Here is a 19,564-nt window from a genome sequence, read left to right as displayed (position 1 = left end):
GCAAATTTCATGCAAATCGGTATCTTTTATTGTCCTCTTTTCTCAGTGATGCATTTCCTGGTTTGGGGCAATGCATATGTGACCATCCTAAGCTGACTGGTACTGCTCCGAGCACTGGGCTGGGGGGACAGGATAATTGAGGGGGGGCTGCCCAAGGATACCAGATGCTGTCCCTGTCAGATTTTAGATTGTAAGCCACTCAGGGCAGGGATCTGTTTTCATATACTCTGTAAAGCGCCAGACACATCTGTAGCAGCCATATCGGGGGTCAGACTAAGTAGCCTCATGCAGTCTCATGCTTCATGTTCTTGCTGAGCTCTTTCTCCCTTGAATATATTGTTGTAAGCTGACGAGACACAGGAATTCCTTATCTTGTCAAAGGTCACACAATTGTATATCTTGTTCTCTGCTGTTCTCTTCTGTTCTCTCCTTATCATGGCTACCCTATAACCCAGTTCTTGTATTATAAACAATGATGCTAGGAAAAGAAATGTTGAGGACTGCAACCCCACGTGGGAGGGAGAGGAGGAGCCATTTCATATGTGTCACAATGCCTATAAAAACAATGTGCTAATGTAAATTGGGGCTTCTGGCTCTTTGGAAATGATTCCAGCCTTAAGCCCGCGCGTTAAATAAAGAATCTCTTTTTCCTTCACTCCGTGGTCTCTCTGACTCTGGGTTCTGCAACACATCAATGGTGCCATATAAATAATGTTACCCCTATCACCACCTATTTGTTATGTATACTGGAGCGCATTTATGCTCAGTTTCCTGAACGCCAGAGCTTTGCGATTAAAAATGTGCAAGGAGTTTCTGTATCTCCATAACAATGAGGACTAGAATCTTTTTTTCTCAACAATGAAAGCTGAGATTCTCGAACATCCAAATTCTAGACAAAGTACCATGGCAGGGACTGAATTCCTTTTGACCCACAGGATATGTGGACATGAGTAAAAAGAAATCAATAGCATTTTGCTACCATCACCACCTCCCATGTAATTAAATAGTTGTTTGCAGTTTTATTTACTTTTTATTATTTATTTGTGTGTGTGTGTGTGTTTTAAAAAAAGATTCCTCCAATAAGTCATTAATTTACCAGGTCAGAAATCTCTTTCTGAGTTCAAGTCGCAATGATCGGTCCCTCTTTCATTCTCTTTGCAGGGAGTTTTGTAGGTTAGGTTCTTGCTATGATTTAGTTAATTAAAAAAAAAACCAAATAAATGAAGTGAGGGTCACCTCTATTTCACCTCCTGGAGGGGTTGAGATCAGGGACAGAGGCAGATGCAAAGCCATCACTCTGGGGCTGTTCTGACAATATACAGAGGTGCTCGAGCAGATCCGTAGCTTTATGGAAGAAAGCCACCGTAGTCCTGTCCCTGGAGCAAACGCTGTCTCGTTCGTCACATCTCGTGGATGGCACACAGCATGACACCCCCTGATTCGTTACTTATTTCGAGCTCCTCATCCTGGGAGCCTTTGTTATCCAGAGACTCCCTTGACTCGTTCCTGGAGCAACCGTATAAGCAATGGAAATGGTCCAAGGAGTAAAGAGTCCAAGAGTCGTCGGAGTGAAGGCTGTCGGAGGAATCGCTTCTGTAAAGGTGGCTGATGGAGAAGCTACCTGACTTCTGGCTTGGCGACAAAGCACCCAGCGGATGGGACGCAGGCACTGCCGGTGGCAGGGTGAGCGGCTGAGATGGCAGTGGGGCTGGCTCGCACTCAGAGGAAGCCAACTTGGGCTGGGAAGGGGTCAGGACAATTTTCGTTTCCACACAGTGTGCCTGGATGGCGTAAGACTGCAGCTCCTTCTTCAGAGTACTTGAAGAACGACAACAAGAAAAAGGACAACATCAAAACCCGGACTGATTTACTGATGATTAACATTCCTGGCATTACATGCCGGCGGTGGGTGGGGCCAAATCCATCCGTCCACATATACACCATTCACATGTACACAAATCCATCCATCCACATATACACCATTCACAAATACATTCACACAAATCCATTCATCCATCCATCCATCCAGATATACACCATTCACAAATACACAAATCCATCTGTCCACACATACACCATTCACAAATACATTCACACAAATCCATCCATCCACACATATACCCTTCACAAATACATTCACACAAATCCATCCATCCATCCAGACACACACCATTCACAAATACACAAATCCATCCATCCACACATACACCCTTCACAAATACATTCACACAAATCCATCCATCCACACATACACCCTTCACAAATACATTCACACAAATCCATCCATCCACACATACACCATTCACAAATACACAAATCCATGCACACCCACACACCATTCTCACACATCCATACACACACACACACACCATTCACATGCATCCATCCTTACACCCCTCATTTGCTCACGTTCGCTTAAACCTTTCTTCCCTTTTGCTCTTTCCCTCATTCTTTCTTTCTCTCTCTCTCTCTCTCCAGTTAGATCAGTGATCAGTGAGATCAGTGATCTTCACTATTTTTCAAGCAGGAGCCACTTGGTCTCCAGGCACGGCCACTGAGGTCACTTGGGGGCCTGTGCAGTGCACGACTGCAGCCAGCCAATCAAGTTGCTCTTTGACTCTTGGGCTCCTCTCCTACCACAGCTAGTTGGCGAATTGCTCCCGCATTCTCCTCCCCCACCAGCCACCTCACAGCTGACAAGCAGCAGGTCTCCGGACCCCTCACCCCTGAAGCCTCCTCCCGTAGCCCAGATCTCAGCAGCCTGCCCACCACTAAAGCCAGCAAGAGAGTGAGAGTAAATGAGAGGCAGAGAGTCGCAGTTGAGGTGATCAGGGCCGCCATTGGCCCTCAGCCTTGCAGCAAAGAATGCTGAGTTAGATTAATAGATTAAAAACATTTTGGTCATCTAAAAGGATTCCCCTAGTTCACTGGTCAAGTAAATTGCTTAGAACTTTCAAACTAAAGCTGAAGATGGAAAGCGGCAACTTAGAAGAAGCACACAGAAGGGGCTGTGGCTCAGTGGTAGAGCACATGCTTTGTAAGCGGAAAGTCCCAGGTTCAATCCCTGCTTCGTCAGGAAGGGCTGAGAACAAATCCCACTTGAAACCCTGGAGAGCCGGTGCTGCCCATCAGAGTTGACAATGCTGGGCTAAATTGGTGGAGGATATGAGGAGGGCTCTGGATAGGGGTGAATGCTCCTTCCTTGTTCTCCTCCACCTCTCAGCGGCTTTTGATACCATTGCCCATGGTATCCTCCTGGACCGGCTGGAGGGGTTGGGCATTGGGGACATCGTATTATGGTGGTTCCGGTCCTTCCTCTCCAGCAGGTACCAGAGGGTAGCACTGGGAGAGGAGGTTTTGGACCTGTGGCCGCTCACTTGTGGGGTGCCACAGGGTTCCATCCTCTCCCCGATGCTATTTAACATCTATGTGAAGCCGCTGGGGGCTATCATCAGGAGGTCTGGGGTGCACTGTCATCAATATGCGGATGACACGCAGCTCTACCTCTCATTTAAATCTTCACCAGGGTTGGCTGTAGAATCCCTGTACAAATGTCTGGAGACGGTGAGTGGCTGGATGGGGAGGAATAAGCTGGAGCGGAACCCTGACAAGACCGAGGTACTTTTGGTGGGAGACAAGAGGAGCTTGGGGGATGTCGACCTGGTGTTGAATTGGGTACGGCTGCCCTTGAAAGACCAGGTCCGCAGTCTGCGGGTCATTTTAGACTCCCAGCTGTCCATGGAGGTGCAGGTGTCAGCCATGAGCCAGACAGCATTGTATCAACTCCATCTGATACAGTGGCTGCGCCCCTACCATCCCGACCATCTGCTCCCGTCGGTAGTACATGCCCTGGTCTCCTCTCATCTAGGCTACTGTAATGCGCTCTACATGGGGTTACCCTTGAAGACGGTTCAGAAGCTGCAGCTGGTGCAGAATGCAGCAGCTCCCCTGATTAAAGGCAGCCACCAGGGTGATCACATCACTCTGGTGCTGAAGGAGTTGCACTGGCTACTAGTTGTTTTCCGGGCCAAATTCAAGGTGTTGGTTTTGACCTTTAAAACCCTATATGGTTCTGGCCCAGCCTATCTCAAGGAGCGCCTCCAGCAACACCAGACAGGCTGCTCAACAAGATCAGCCTCGGATGGCCATCTCTCTGTCCCATCAGCCAGGACAGCTAGGCTGGTGAGGACGAGGGAGAGGGCCTTCTTTGTGGTGGCCCCCACTCTGTGGAACTCCCTCCCTAGGGAACTCCGCCATGCCCCCTCTTTAATGAGCTTCCGCCACGCACTGAAAACTTAGTTATTCAGGCAGGCATTTGGGGTGGATTAGGGTATTTTTAAATAATGTTTAATGTGTAATTTTACTATTTTAAATTGTACTGTTGTACATCGCCCAGAGTGGCCGGGCGATTAAGATGGGCAATTAAGAAATTTAAATAAAATAAAAATGGAGCAATGGCCTGACCCAGTATAAGGCAGCTTTCTATGTTCCTATGAATGCCTCTTTCAAGATGGTGGTTGCCATGATGAATCTTCTAAAAACAAAGCTGGCTTCCTTTTCCTAGAACAATTGTTTTTCATACCCAAATCTAATTAATCAATCTACTTGATTGATTGATCAACAGGGAGAGCAATCTTATGGCCTCTAAACAGTGTAGGGGTGGGGGGCATAGGATAGTTTGGATTCCTGGATCCGAAGTTGGAGACACCACTCTGACCTTGGACCTAGGAATCCGCACTCCCCTCCCATCCGGTGCAGAGAAGAAAGGTAATGGGGACGGTCCTATGGGCAGGGAGGGTAAGGGCCTGGGGAGGCCAGCTTACAAGGAATCCCACAGCCTCCCCAGACTCCTTCCCTCCCGATCCCCGATGCCTCAGCTAGACAGGGAAAAAAGCCTGTCTAGCTCAAATGCAGAGCAGGAGAAGTGCCAAGGTGAAGATCGTCTCCAGGGCTCCCCCTGTTCTGCGTTGGGTGGCCATAACCCTCTGAGTTCAGAGGTTTACAACTATCCCCATAGGATTCTGCCCTAAATCTCACCTGATTGATTGGGATTTCTTTCACTGGGTGGTAGCCCTAATTTTTGATTTGTTTTAATTTAACTCTTGGGCAAAGCATCTATGGAATTCCTTGCTCATGCAGATAGGGCTTATCTTCTTAGGGTAGTAGCTATGGCTGCAATGTTTAATCTGTTAATTGCTTAGAATAAACATTACACACACACACACACACACACCATATATATATATATATATATATATATATATATATATATATATATATATAAAATCCAGTTGCCCTCAATTATTCAGGTGACAATTTTTAGAAACAAACAATAGAACACAAGACCTTATAGAAGCTGGAGGTGGCAAGTATTCTAAACAGAGCAACCCCACTGTCCCTTTTCTCTCATTTATTATTGACTATTTATAAGATTATTCATAATCTTATTTAAGATTATGCCTTCTATGACATGTGTTCATCTTCTGAAACTAAAGAAAGTATGCTTTATTTGTATATTTATGCAAATGTAATCAATAGATCAATGGACTAAAATTCATATGCATTGATTAAAATGTATTTCATTGGGTTGAAGCCAACTAACCCAGGGGCAATAACCTCTGATTCCTATTTGTTTAAACAATTATATCCCACTTTTTTTTTCTTTTTTAGTGTTTGTGAAGGTTTGAGGCCTACAGAGGCAAAGGGGAAAATGGTCAGGCTTACTGGCCTGGAGTGTTTTGTTGGGAGGGGGAAACCCTGAGAAGAGTAGCTTAATTTCCCCACTTAAGTTTCATTTCTTCAGGTTTGAAACAATAGTTTCGGTTCTGAGGGAGGAGGGTATACAGAGAGTGAGAGAGCCTGTAAGAGCAGAGACAGCTGGAGCCTGAAGAGTCTGAAGAGTGAGCAGGAATAATCAGCCTAGAAAAGTCTAAGGACAGCTGGGTAAAGGAACTTGTGTTTTGCAACGTTTATTTTCTTTTAACGCCCTTTGTATCACTCTGGTCTATTGTGTAAATACCTGATTTGCTAGATTCACATTTCCCAGTGAACTGTTCTGGTTAAGCCCTGTGTCTGGTGTGTCAGTCACCCCACATCTACAGCCAGAACTCCAGATTACTGGGAAGGGGAAGATTAAAAGAATGAAGGTGGGACTCTTAAGGAGGCAAGAGATCCTTAAGGGGTTGCTCAGGGGGTCCAGGTCATAAGGGGAACCTTGACAGCCAGAAAACTCATTTGGGGCTAAGAAATAAAGCTGCTAAGCAGTACAGGGTTTGGGGGTGGCAGTGGAAGGATGAAAAGGCGGAGACTGTGGGAAGTAGGGCAAGAAAGCATGCACACTCTAAGTGTGGTTGCGCCATGGATTTGTATTAGTGGGGTATGATCTTGGCAGTTTTCAATTCAACCATTTTCAAAAGTGAGGAGGGTGCGTGCACAGATTGCAATGGTGTGTGTGTGTGTGTGTGCATGAGATACTTACATGTCTTCTGTCATCAGCTTGTAGTGAAGGAATGTGCAGCCAGAAATGAGCATAATCAAGAGCACTAAGAATATGCACATCACAGCAATGAGCAGGTCTTGCTTCAGTCTCTGCTTGTCCATGGTGTCTTTGAGCAAAAGAAAGTTTGTTTAAAGCAGAGGGACTGTATTGGTTGAAATCATAATCCCCTCTGTCCTCTTTTCCCCACGCCAGCCATGATGGAGGCCCGCTAGATGCTCAGGAAGAATTTGAAGTCCTCCCCTCAAGTCCAGTCTCCATGCTTTAGTCCACAATGTACTAGTGTGGGGAGGACAAATAGTAGGCAACGGGGTGCCCTCCAGATGTTTTGGATTACAACTCCCATAAGCCCCAGCCAGCATGGCCAAAGGTGATGTCCAAAACATCTGGAGGGCATCCACTTGCCCTCACCAAGATCACCAGCTGCACTAGCGTCGTGCAAATATCTGGTAAAAAAATCAAGATGGTGGTCCCCAAATGCATATTTGGACTAAAGGGGAAGACTCCTGGCCTAGATCTGTTTGGGGGTGGGGAGCAGTGGTGTAGTGGAGACAGGACTTGCAGGGACGTAGCACCGGCACTTTTTTTATTAGCAAGGATGCTGATGTCATCTGCCATCACCACCTGTCAGGATCCCCTGTTCCCCCTGAGCTTAGCTGGAATTCTTACCGTAACTGGGGGGACATGAATTTTCCTAGCAACAATATATTGTTCCTGTTGTACTGCAAAGTATTTTGGGGTGGCCTGTTCTGCAATGGACCATTAAGACCCATTCACTTTACAAAAGACCTGCTCCTGATGGAGATGAAACTGCCGGAACTGATTTGTTGACATGGATCAACAGGGCTGCCTGCAGTTTGGGACTCTCCGTGGGGGTGTGATTACAGGGATTGTCATGATGAACACCTGCACCTCAAAATTTACTACTACACCTCTGATGGGGGGGCAGTCACCTCCTCATCCTCCCTAAACTACAATCCTTAATTTTAGGGGAGTGGCGAATATTGTTTAATTCCAGCGCCAGCATGCCTTTAACCTCACACTTTGGCAATGTATTTTTAAATTGATCCAGTGGTGTTATGTCCCCCCTTTGCTGGAATTTTAATGTTCTTTAGAGAGCAATCCTATGTCCCCTAGACAGTGTCTGGGGGAGATAAAGTTTTTCGCTTTCTCAGCTCTGTGCTCGTAGACAGCGCTACGATTATAACATGTAGGTTAATTTCACTTGAATGAACTCTCTAATTTCAAATGTGTGAATCCTAGTGCATTTTTATGGTATATTTCCTATTTATAACTCTTGTTTATCTTTAACATGTTCATGAAGTGCCATATTAGAAGATTTGCATGCCTGACTGAGTACCGAGCCCCAACACTTCAAAGGGTGGAACTTCAGCCACTGAGCGTGCAGGAGGCCTGAACTGAAAATAAAGAGTGTCTCTTGTTAGAAATCTTCCCATGCTACAATTCACTGACTAGCAAGATCTAGATTCCCTTCTGCCAATCTGGTCATTCTGTCAGCCAGACCATTCTGTCAGCTCTTGGGTGATACAAGGAAATCATAGACTCATAGAATAGGAGGGTTGGAAGGGCCCTATAAGACCATCGAGTCCAGCCCCCAGCTCAGTGCAGGAGTCCAAGTCAGAGCATCCCTGACAGATGGCTGTCCAGCCTCGTCTTGAATGCCCCCAGTGTGGGAGAGCCCACCACCTCCCCAGGTCATGGGTTCCATTGTCGTATTGCTCTAACAGTCAGGATGTTTTTCCTGATGTTCAGCCGGAACCTGGCTCCCTGTAACTTGAGCCCATGACTCTGTGTCCTGCACTCTGGGATGATCGAGAAGAGATCCTGGCATCAGTGGTGTAGCGGAGCCGGGGCTCGCAGGTTAAGCAAAAGCGCTGACACTTTTTGATTAGCTGACATCATCTGCCACTCCCACAGAATTCCCCATTCCCTCTGAGCTTAGCGGCAATCCCCACAGTAGATGGGGAGCAGGAGGGAATGGATTTTCCCAGCAACAATATACTTATATCCCTGTTGTAATGCAAAGTATTTTGGAGCAGCCTGGTGTTAAATGGACGATTCAGACCCATTTGCTTCCAAAAAAAAGGGGGGTGACCCGTGTAACCCGCTGGTATATTATTAAGAATTTCAAGTGGGACTATTCCTGCACATGCTCAGTAAAGGAGTGAGATAGAGAGTGGCCACCATTTTAGGCAGTTACTAAAACTCACTGTGGAAGAAGCTTGTTTTCTCCTCTCTGTAAGACCCTCAGCCCTTGAGACAGGTTAGTTCATTTATTTATTTATTTATTTATTTATTTCATTTCTATACCGCCCAATAGCTGAAGCTCTCTGGGAGGTTCACAAAAATTAAAACCAAACAGCACACAATAAAACAATTTAAAATATATAGAACATTAAAACCACAATATAACAATGCAACCACAATAAAACCTAGCAGCAGTGCAGGAGTTTAAAATACAGATTTAAAACAGCAAAGCTAAAAGTTCAGAAAGCTAAAATGCTAAAATGCCTGGGAGAATAAAAAGGTCTTTACCTGGCACCGAAAGGAATACAATGTAGGTGCCAGGCGAACCTCGCTAGGAAGCTCATTCCAGAGCCGGGGTGCCACAGCAGAAAAAGCCCTCCTCCTAGTAGCCACCCGCCTCACTTCCTTTGGCAGGGGCTCACGGAGGAGGGCTGCTGCTGATGATCTTAAGGTCCGGGCAGGCACATATGGGAGGAGGCGATCCTTCAGGTAACCTGGCCCCAAGCCGTTCAGGGCTTTAAATGTTAACACCAGCACTTTGAATCGGGCCCGGAAATGGACTGGCAGCCAGTGCAGCTGGAAAAGTACTGGCGTAATATGAGCTCGCAGGCCAGTCCCTGTTAACAATCTTGCTGCCCTGTTTTGGACCAGCTGAAGTTTCCGGACCGTTTTCAAAGGCAGCCCCACATATAACGCATTGCAGTAATCCAGACGAGAAGTTATCAGAGCATGGATAACTGTAGCGAGGCTATCTCTGTCCAGATAAGGGCGTAGTTGGTATACCAGCCTAAGCTGATAAAAAGTGCTCCGTGCCACTGAGTTCACCTGTGCCTCAAGTGACAGTTCTGGATCCAAGAGCACCCCCAAACTACGAACCTAATCCTTTAGGGGGAGTGCAACCCCCTCCAGAACAGGTTGAATATCACCTAGCCGGGCAGATGAACCACCCACTAACAGTACCTCCGTCTTGTCTGGATTGAGTTTCAGTTTATTGGCCCTCATCCAGTCCATTACCGTGCCCAGGCCCTGATTCAGAACAGCCACTGCCTCACCTGGTTTTGATGAGAAAGAGAGGTAGAGCTGGGTGTCATCCGCATATTGATGGCACCTCAGCCCACACCTCCGGATAACCTCCCCCAGCGGTTTCATGTAGATAAACAGCATAGGGGATAAAACAGAGCCCTGTGGAACCCATGGCACAATTGCCATGGCACAGAGCAATAATCCCCCAATAAACCTTCTGGAATCGGCCATCCAAGTAGGAGCGGAACCACTGTAATGCAGTGCCTCCAACTCCCAACCCAGACAACCTATCCAGAAGGATACCATGGTCAATGGTATCGAAAGCCGCTGAGAGGTCCAGAAGAATCAACAGGGTTGCACTCCCCCTGTCCCTCTCCTGGCAGAGGTCATCCCACAGGGCGACCAAGGCAGTTTCCGTTCCAAAACCAGGCCTGAAGCCCGATTGAAATGGATCTAGATAATCTGTTTCATTCAACAGTGCCTGGAGCTGTCCTACAACCACTCGCTCAAGCACCTTGCCCAGGAAAGGGATGTTGGCCACTGGCCTATAATTGTTAACATCCTCTGGGTCCAGTTTAGGCTTTTTCAGGAGTGGTCTAACTACTGCCTCTTTTAAAGCAGCAGGCACCACTCCCTCTCTCAAGGAGGAATTTACAGCCTCCTGGACCCAGCCGGACATCCCCTCCTTGTTTGATTTAAGAAGCCATGAAGGGCAAGGGTCAAGCACACGAGTGGTCGATCGGACTTGTCCAAGCACCTTGTCCACATCCTCAGGCCCCAGTAACTGAAACTCATCCAATAAAACTGGACCAGACGGTGCTCTGAACGCCTCTACCAATGGAACTGCATTAATCGTGGTGTCCAATTCATGACTTTATCTTCAAAGTGCCTTGCAAATTTACCACAGCGTGCCGCCGAGGGTTCCACTGTCTCTCTCCCTGGCCCAGACTGTAACAGGCCATGAACCACTCAGAAAAGCTCCACTGGACGACACTGAGAAGATGCAATGCTGGTGGAAAAGAACTGTCTCTTTGCCACCCTCACCGCCACAGAGTAGGCTTGATAGTGGGCTCTTACCTGTGTTCGGTCAGACTCGGCACGAGTTGGAAGCTTCCTTTTGAAAAGTTTTTAAAGTCATTTTTTTCCCAAACATGATGAGTTCCTTCTTGTTTATGTGCTTTTATAATGTATAAAGGGCTGTTTGCAAAGTTTGCTCCTGTGTTATTGGACTCATTCACCTTGAGAAGATTCCTGAGGCACTGGAGTGAACTGAGTAGAGGCTGTTTTCCTTCTATGGCCAGCGGAAAAATCAAGATTCAGACAGAAGTTTTATTTATATTTTTTGTCGTGGACTCAAGATAAGAACTTTGGGAGGGCTGTGCTTTGTTTTATTGTTTTTGGTGATAAGTGAATTGTTATGCATGTAACATTATTACATGTGCATTATTATTGCTTTTAATTAAGAAATTAAAATGATATATGTTAATTGTCCCTGTAAAAAGCCTTTTGCTGTGAGTCCCTCTTGAGACCCTGAAGAAAAGTGGTACACCTGCTCCTGGTGGAGACGAAAACTGCTAGAACTGGTTGGTTGATATGGATCAACCCAGCTGCCTGCCTTCTTGGACTGTCTTTGGGGGTGTGGCTATGAGGACTGTCAGGATGAATGCCTGCACATCAACATTTACCACTACACCATTGCCACGCACGTTATGAAGCTCCCCCCAGTGAGGTAACAAGTACAACATGGGCATTCGTGCTTCACAGTTCTCCTACCTTGACAGAGGTTTGTCCTTATGAAGATGGAGAAGAGTAGGAACGTGTTGGAGAAGCCCTTCATTGTTTCTTTAGTCTTTGGCTTTCCCCCATGCTGACTGCATAGTAACCTGCCATGGAAATGTGTGACACCCCCAGCATTCTTAACAACATTCTGACAGCATAATCTGTTCCTGTGCCAGGGTGGAGAAAGGGACAACGCAAGCAAGTGTGCATAAGAACATGGCAAGAGCTCTGCTGGATCAGAACAAAGGTCCATTGAGTAACATAGGAAGCTGCCTTATACCAAGTCAGACCCTGGGTCCATCTAGACCGGTATGGTCAACACTGACTGTCAGCAGCGGCTCTCCAGGGTTTCAGGCAGGATTCTTTCCTAGCCCTACCTGGAGATGCCGGGGATCGAACCCGGGACCTTCTGCGTGCCAAGTGTGTGGGCTCTGCCACTGAGCTATGGCCTCTTCTTGACCTCATTCTGGAAACGGCAGTGATGGTGTCGTATGTGCACAGCCTGAATTGGATGGATCTTACTCTTCTGTGCCTCTCCAGGACTCTCGGGCAGGAAAGAGGATTCCAGGCTATTAGACAGACTCTAGAGTGAGAAATTCAGTTCCTTCCTTCAGTGAATTTATGATGGGGAAAGAATCAGGAATTCCATTTCACAGGGCTAGTTGATGGCCCCCTGATGGGGGCATTTGTCAGAGCTGCCATGGGCTCCATCAGTGGCACTGCACCAAGCCAGCCGCACCGGTTGGTGATGTGCTCCATGTAGGTGAGGGTATCCTCAATGCGGCATTTCTTGGCGCACAGGATGATGCGGCTGAAGCTGGAGTAAACCACCAAGGAACTGAGGCGCTTGAACCCTGCCACCAACCTGAGAGAGATGAGAAAGGGTAGCAGGGGTTATGGATGGGTTTCGCGGTGTGCAAGTGGGGATTCCCAACAAAGTGCCATGGTGCATTTCCAGCCACCAAAAGGAGCACTCCCATCCAGGGATCCAGCCAATCTCAAGCAGGAGCCATGGAGCACTGTTTGGGGCTTGCGGAGGGGGACGTTTTAGGGGGAATGATGGTTTCGAGAAGAACTGGTTGATCCAGGAGGATGCTGGATCTACTCCACCATCCTCCTTCCCACAGGGGCCAACTAGATGCTTCCAAGAAGCCCATGAACAAAGTTGGTTCAGCAATTGCCCCCCTCTTTGCTGTTGCTGTCCTGTAAATGAGCCTCAGAGGTTCCATTTAGCCATCTGGCTAATAGACAGTGCTGGCTCTAGGCTTTTGAAGACACCCCTTCCCTCACCGATGCTGTCTTCTCTCCACCATGGTCACCAGCTGCTCTTACTCGTCCTCCTCTTTCTCATCGTTGGTACGACTTCTTTGCTTAACAAGCAGAGAACCAGGGAGCAAGGAGGCCATGGCATCTCCTGCTCCTGCTTCCTTCTCATCACACCCACCATTCTTCGGGCCAGAGCGAGAAGCTGGTGAACAAGCAGGTTGCAATGGTGAAGAGGAAGAGCAAGCCCAGGGGGCTGGTGAGGACGAGGGAGAGGGCCTTCTCTGTGGTGGCCCCCACTCTGTGGAACTCCCTCCCTAAGGAAGTCCACCATGCCCCCTCTTTAATGAGCTTCTGCCATGCATTGAAAACCTGGATGTTCAGGCAGGCATTTGGGGTGGGTTAGGGTATTTTTAGAAATACGATGTTTTAATGTGTAATTTTATTGTTTGTACTGTTGTACATCACCCAGAGTGGCCAGGTGACCGGCCAGCTGGGTGAGTTAGAAAATAAATAAATAAACACACACACACACACACACACACACACACATATTGTCAGTGGGCCCCTGCTGGGGTGTGGGTCCTCAGCCAGGTGCCTACCCTTGATGACATCCCTGCTCATAGACACTGGTAGACCTCATCTCCTCCCTCGTGAACCTGTCTCAGCCCCCTTTAAAGCCATCTTAGATCATGGCCATCACCATGGGTATCTATGCAGGGAAGGGGGGAATTCTAAATTTGCTGATTTTTTTTTTTAAATGCATTGAAATTAGGGAGCTCTAATGCCTCCACTAGTCTGCAGTAGAACTAGAGAGACTGCAAGAGCATCCCTAGAGAGAGAATGAGAGCAGGATCTGTCTGCCTGGCCTGCACACTCGGTCCTGTTTGGATGTGGCAGGAGGCTAGGCCACCAGTAGCTTCCAGTTCAGATGGATGTGGCTGGCGCTGCTGAATGATGCCGCAATTTCTGATGGGGATAGCTGGGATGATGGGTCCGAAATATCTGCAGAGCGGGAAAGGCCGGTACAAAGACTGCAGAGAGTCAGGGCAGGGCTTTTTTTTTTCTTTAGTCACCCTTCACATAAGAAGAGCCCTGCTGGATCAGACCAAGGTCCATCTAGTCCAGCATTCTGTTCACGCAGTGGCCAATGAACTGTCGACCGGGAACTCACAAGCAGGGCATGAGTGCAACAGCACCCTCCCACCCATGTTCCCCAGGATCTGGTGTACACAGGCTCACTGCCTCTGGTACTGGAGGTATAGCCATTAGGACTAGTAGCCATGGATAGCCTTCTCCTCCAGAAATTTGTCCAATCCCCTTTCAAAGCCATCCAAATTGGCAGCTATCACTACGTCTTGTGGCAGGGAATTCCATAGTTTAACTCTGCACTGTATGAAGAAGTCCTTCCTTTTATCTGTCCTGAATCTCCCACCAATCAGCTTCACCTTCGAGTAAAAACATAAGAGCCCTGCTGGATCAACCCAAGGGTCCATCTAGTCCAGCATTCTGTTCACACAGTGGCCAGCCAGCTGTTGATGGGAAACCCACAAGCAGGACATGAGTGCAACACCCCCCCCCCCAGCCATCACTGCTCCTTGTAGCAGCAGATTCCATAAACTGATCATGCACTGTGTGAAGAGGGACTGTCTTTTTGCCTCTCCTGCCTGAATCTCTGGCCAGTCTCCTGAGTTCTAGTATTATGAGAGAAGGAGAAAGAAGCATGGTTCTTCTCCCCGCTTCTCCAAATCATGCACGATTTCATAAAACTCTGTCATGTCCCCCATGTATGTATGTATGTATATGTGTATGACATTTATATCCTGCCTTTTTTCCTCTTTAAGGAACCCAAGGTGGCACACATAATCCTCCTCCTCCATTTTAGCCTCACAACAACAACCCTGTGAGGTAGGTTGGGCTGAGAGTCTGTGACTGGCCCAAAGTCACCCAGTGAGCTCCATGGTGGCGGGGGGACCGGAACCTGGATCTCCCAAGTCCCAGTCCAACACCCTAACCACTACACCACACACGTTCCCATCCAAGATGAAAAGGGCCCCAAAGTTTTCGCCTTTTCTCATTGGGAAGGCACTCAACAACCCCTTACCCCTAGCCTTGGATCATTTTGGTCACCCCTCCTTTGTATGGAGACTAACCCCTTTGGGATGTTATTAAATCAATGCTTCCAATAAACAAACAAACAAACAAACACTTCTTTATCTATTTAACCATATTTATGGATCACTTACATTAAAGAAATTTCTAACCAATGTACAAAAAACAAGTCTTTATAGAAAGATTCCCTTCCTGGGAATTCCTGTTGGAAAAGGTCTTTTTTCAGTAGGTGCCAAAACCCCAGATGGGTTGGTACCTGCCTAATTCGTAGCAGTCCCAACCGGAAACTTCCCAGACACTATGATCAACATCCGAGGGAGGCTTGGAAGGTGGCCACAAGGGAGAGGGCCTTCTCAGTGATGGCCCCCCGATTATGGAATGCTCTCCCCTGTGAGGTCCAACTGGCACCAACATTGTTATCTTTTCAGCATCAGGTTAAGACTGCCCTCTACGCCCAGCTAGTGGATGGCATATGATGGGGCATTTATGTCAGTTGTTTCTATTATGTCCAGTATCTTATTGTAACTGTTTAACTGTTTAAACAGCTTTACATTTTGTAGGTTAGAGGTTTTATATTATGTTTTTGTTAGCTTGTAATATGGTGTGTATTTTTTGTGAACTGCCCAGAGAGCTTCAGCTATTGGATGATATAGAAATTGAATGAATGAATGAATGAATGAATGAATGAATGAATGATGGTAGGGAGTTCAAGGGAATGGATGCTACGATACTAAGGGTGCAATCCTATAGAGACAAATGGGCGCCTCTCACTTCCCCTGAAGTCAGAGGCGACCGCCTATCCAATGCAGAGTGGAAGCAGCATGGAGGAGAGGATTCCCCCTTTTGCTGCAGCTTCCCTGCACTTTGCCTTAGATGTATGCGTTCGCACGTCTAAGTGCGGCTTCCAGAAGGGGGCGGGAACGGGGCTGGAGACCACATAGGAAGCTGTCCAAAATAGCTTCCATAGTCTCCTCCCATCCCTGTCCGCAGGAACACCGCATTTTCACCCCTTCATGCTACGAGCACAGAGGCGGTGGCGGTGCGGTTCTCGCCCCGTGAGCTACGAGTGAGTGGGGGCAGGGAGTACGGGTTCCCGACTCTGAGCTTGTGGCACCGTCTCCGAGCTCGGAGCTGGGAAACTGAAAAATCCTATTTCCCCCAGACACTGTCCAGGGGACATAGGATTGCCCTCTCCAGGCTGTATTCCAGGCAGCATGGTGCCCGTGGGTGCCAATGCACCTCTGGGCACCTTTTCTGGCACCCACCAAGTTGCCCTCCCCTCCCACTTCTCAAAAAAACAACAACCTTTTTTTTTTTTTACCAGCAGAGAGTGTTGTTATGAAATAGGTTTCTGGTGATGCTGCAAACTGTGGTTTCAAAGGTGTTACTTGGTGTGTTGGGGCTCAGACCCACCTCTGCCTTTATTTATTTTATTTATTGCATTTATATCCCACCTTTTTTCCTCTTGCAAGGAACCCAGGGCGGCTTACATTATCCTCCTCTCCATTTTATCCTCACAACAACAACCCTGTGAGGTAGGCTGGGCTGAGAGTCTGTGACTGGCCCAAAGTCACCCAGTGAGCTTCCATGGCCGAGTGGGGACTAGAACCCGGATCTCCCGGCTCCCAGTCCATCACTATCACCACTTGGACAAGGTACTTGTCCTTTCCTTTGCCACCCCGGCCATGGCAGCCATTCTGTGGTGGTGCCCTGGACAGTTTTGTAGCCAAATGTGCCCACGGGCCAGCAAGGTTGCCTACCCCTGCCCTATTCCGAGCCGTTACGGACTGGACATCTCAAACCTTGGGTACCACCATTTAAAAGATTTAATGCTTGCTTGATGAGATTTGGTACATAACTTGTCCATTCATTTCACTGAGATGTCTACATGGAAGGGAATCTTGCATCGCTGTGATGGCACAAGTTTCCAAATCTCCTGCCTTGATTCCCCCTACCCCATTAATAATTAAGAAAAGTTCTTCAACACCATGGACAATACAAACTTACTGGATTTTTTAAAAACACACACATGAAAGCTTGGATCTCCAGGAATTTTAGCAGATGCCCTGGGAAGCAACATTCTGCAATTCACACAGCGATTAGCATCATCCCTTCTAAGGACAAGATTATTTTGTGTACTCCTGTTTAAAACCCAATTAAACTTTTGACCTTCACAACATTCCAGCCACCGGTTAATTGTGTGCTGTGTTTAAAAAAAAAAAGTGGGGGGAGCTCTGCTTTTGTTTGCACCTGTGAATTTTCCAAAGGGTGTCCCCCTCTAGATCTTGCATAATGAGAAAGTTTCCTACCACTTTCTCCATCCCACTTAACCCATCCTCCTCCTCCTCATCTCCTTTTCAGTACAAAAAAAAAGGCCCTTAATCCTTTTGGTTCTCATGCAATCCCCATTCTGAATTGCTGCCCCCAGCTCTGTGCTGCTTTTCCAGCTCTCCTCCAGGTTTTGAGATGGGGCAGCCCTAATTCTACATCGTTCTCCAGAGTTTAGTACGTCCGATGCCTGCCCAAGCATCATTTCTCTGGTCCCAGTATAAACCTGCAGCATGGACCAATGGTACAAACTTGCACCACAAAAGGCCTGGTCTGTTTTGTTTTGAAGGAGAATTGACTGGTGTCCTTTAGCAGTGTTGGCTGCAGGTTTGGGGGGAGCCTTGGGCAGACAGCTTCAATGGCTCCCCCTCTCTCAGTGTGTCTGCACCCACACCACCTTTATCACCAGCTGCTGTTGTTGCTCCTCTTCCTTATCATTGGCTGCAGGTTTGGGGGGAGCCTTGGGCAGACAGCTTCAATGGCTCCCCCTCTCTCAGTGTGTCTGCACCCACACCACCTTTATCACCAGCTGCTGTTGTTGCTCCTCTTCCTTATCATTTCTACTACCTGCTTGCTAGCAAACAGAGCCAGTGAGCAAGCAGGCAGAGTGGCAGCTCCCCCCGCCCCACTGCTCTTTGCTTGTCTGGTCTCACCCCTCTGGGCAAGAGTGGGAGGTGGGCGAAGAACATAATGCTAGAGGGCAGAGGATGCTGTTGCACTCATGTCCTCCCTGTGGGTTTCCTTTGGGCACCTGGCTGGCCACTGTGTGAACAAAATGCTGGACTAGATGGACCCTTGGTCTGATCCAGCAGGGCTCTTCTTATGTTCTTGTGTCCATGCCCAAAGTTAAAGTTGCATTTAATGTGAAGGTCGTTAAAAAACATAAATAGCACTGGTGGAGTGATAATTGTGGGGGTTGCTGCAGGCTTGGAGGGGGAATTCAACCATTTCCTCCCCGGCTGTGTTCCTGTGGAGAATATCTCTTCTGAAGCTGTTATTTGAACATAAGAACATCAGAAGAGCCCTGCTGGATCAGACCCAGGGTCCATCGAGTCCAGCATTCTATTCACACAGTGGCCAACCAGCTGCCCACAGGAAACCCACAAGCAGGACACGAGTGCAACAACAAGTTGCAGTGGTGAAGAGGGGCAGGTCGAGGGGGCTCTTGTCAGTGAGCCCCTGACAAGGTGTGGGCCCTCAACAGGTACCCGACCATGCCACCCTTGATGCCAGCCTTTACCTTCTAGCTTCTGTAGGCCCCGCAGTTCATGCTCCTTGTTGTTCTAGCAGCCTGATCTGCATTTATAGTGAGACATACAAGTTGGCATGCACATATATGGTCTACAAGTGTACTGAGAAACATTGTTCAGAAGTCAGTTCTTCAGTGATAGGGAACATGCTTCATATGCAAAAAGTCCCGGGTTCAATGCCAGAGGAACCTCCTGCCTGAAACCCAACAGAGCTGCGCCCAGTCATTGTTGACCAGAGACAGGCAACCTGGTGTCCTCCAGATATTTTGGACTTGCCCCGGCCAGCAGAGCCAATGGTCAGGGGCTTGGGGAGTTGTAGTCCAAAACATCTGTCCTGGTTGAGCTAGATGGACCAATGGTCTAAATCAGTGGTGGCTGGTGGCTCCGACGTCAGAGAGGCAGTGATCTGCTCCAGCTTCTAGTCAAAACCAGTTAGAACTCTAAAGGAGTTTCACACCTTGGAGTTCCTTTAGAGTTCTGACCGGTTCTGAGTAGAACCTGGAGCAGATTCATTGCCCCACGGACATTGGAGCCACCGGCCTCCATTGGTCTAAGTGTAAAGCAGCTTCCTATATGTACAAACCAGGTTATTGTGTGATTAAACTGCTTTTGTGGTTCCTTCCAGCTGAAATTACAGTGTTAGTAGTGTTGTGCAAGCTATTTCATTGGAAAGATGTTGTATACTGTATATATACAGGGTGGCCCAAAAGCAGGTATACAGTATAGTTTATTTGCATTTTATTACACTGTTTATTACACTTACATTTGTTTAACACTGTTTAGTCTCGTGAGTGCTCGAAATGTATTCCACCAACGTTGCAACATTCCTCAAACCTGTCCAGAACACTCTGACACACAGTACGACACAAATCCCAACTGTCATTCTGACTCCACCCACACATCTTCTACTCACACATTCTCTCCCACTCCCATCAACATTCTAAACAACTGTATACCTACTTAAGGGCCTCACTCCCCTCACTCTCTACACTTAACTGATTTTACTGTCACTCCCTGTCATTCACTCTTCCCAACTGTCATTCGG

The 19,564-nt window shown here is 47.6% G+C and overlaps 1 protein-coding gene across 1 annotated transcript; it reads right to left on the bottom strand.

Annotated features, from left to right (window-relative positions):
* Nucleotides 1–1,400: 1,400 nt before the first annotated feature.
* Nucleotides 1,401–11,624, bottom strand: LOC146338396 (uncharacterized). Its single transcript, XM_084813308.1, has 3 exons — nucleotides 11,561–11,624; nucleotides 6,479–6,605; nucleotides 1,401–1,818 (listed from the first exon to the last, which is right to left on the bottom strand). Exons 1-3 carry the CDS (start codon nucleotides 11,622–11,624, stop codon nucleotides 1,401–1,403), a joined length of 609 nt encoding a protein of 202 aa, XP_084669434.1.
* Nucleotides 11,625–19,564: the final 7,940 nt, after the last annotated feature.

Source organism: Heloderma suspectum, chromosome 9, assembly GCF_057233095.1.
Source record: "Heloderma suspectum isolate Gila_16-S chromosome 9, 16-S_ref, whole genome shotgun sequence".
NCBI classification, from domain to species: domain Eukaryota; kingdom Metazoa; phylum Chordata; class Lepidosauria; order Squamata; family Helodermatidae; genus Heloderma; species Heloderma suspectum.
This window is presented reverse-complemented; position numbering and strand designations above follow the sequence as displayed.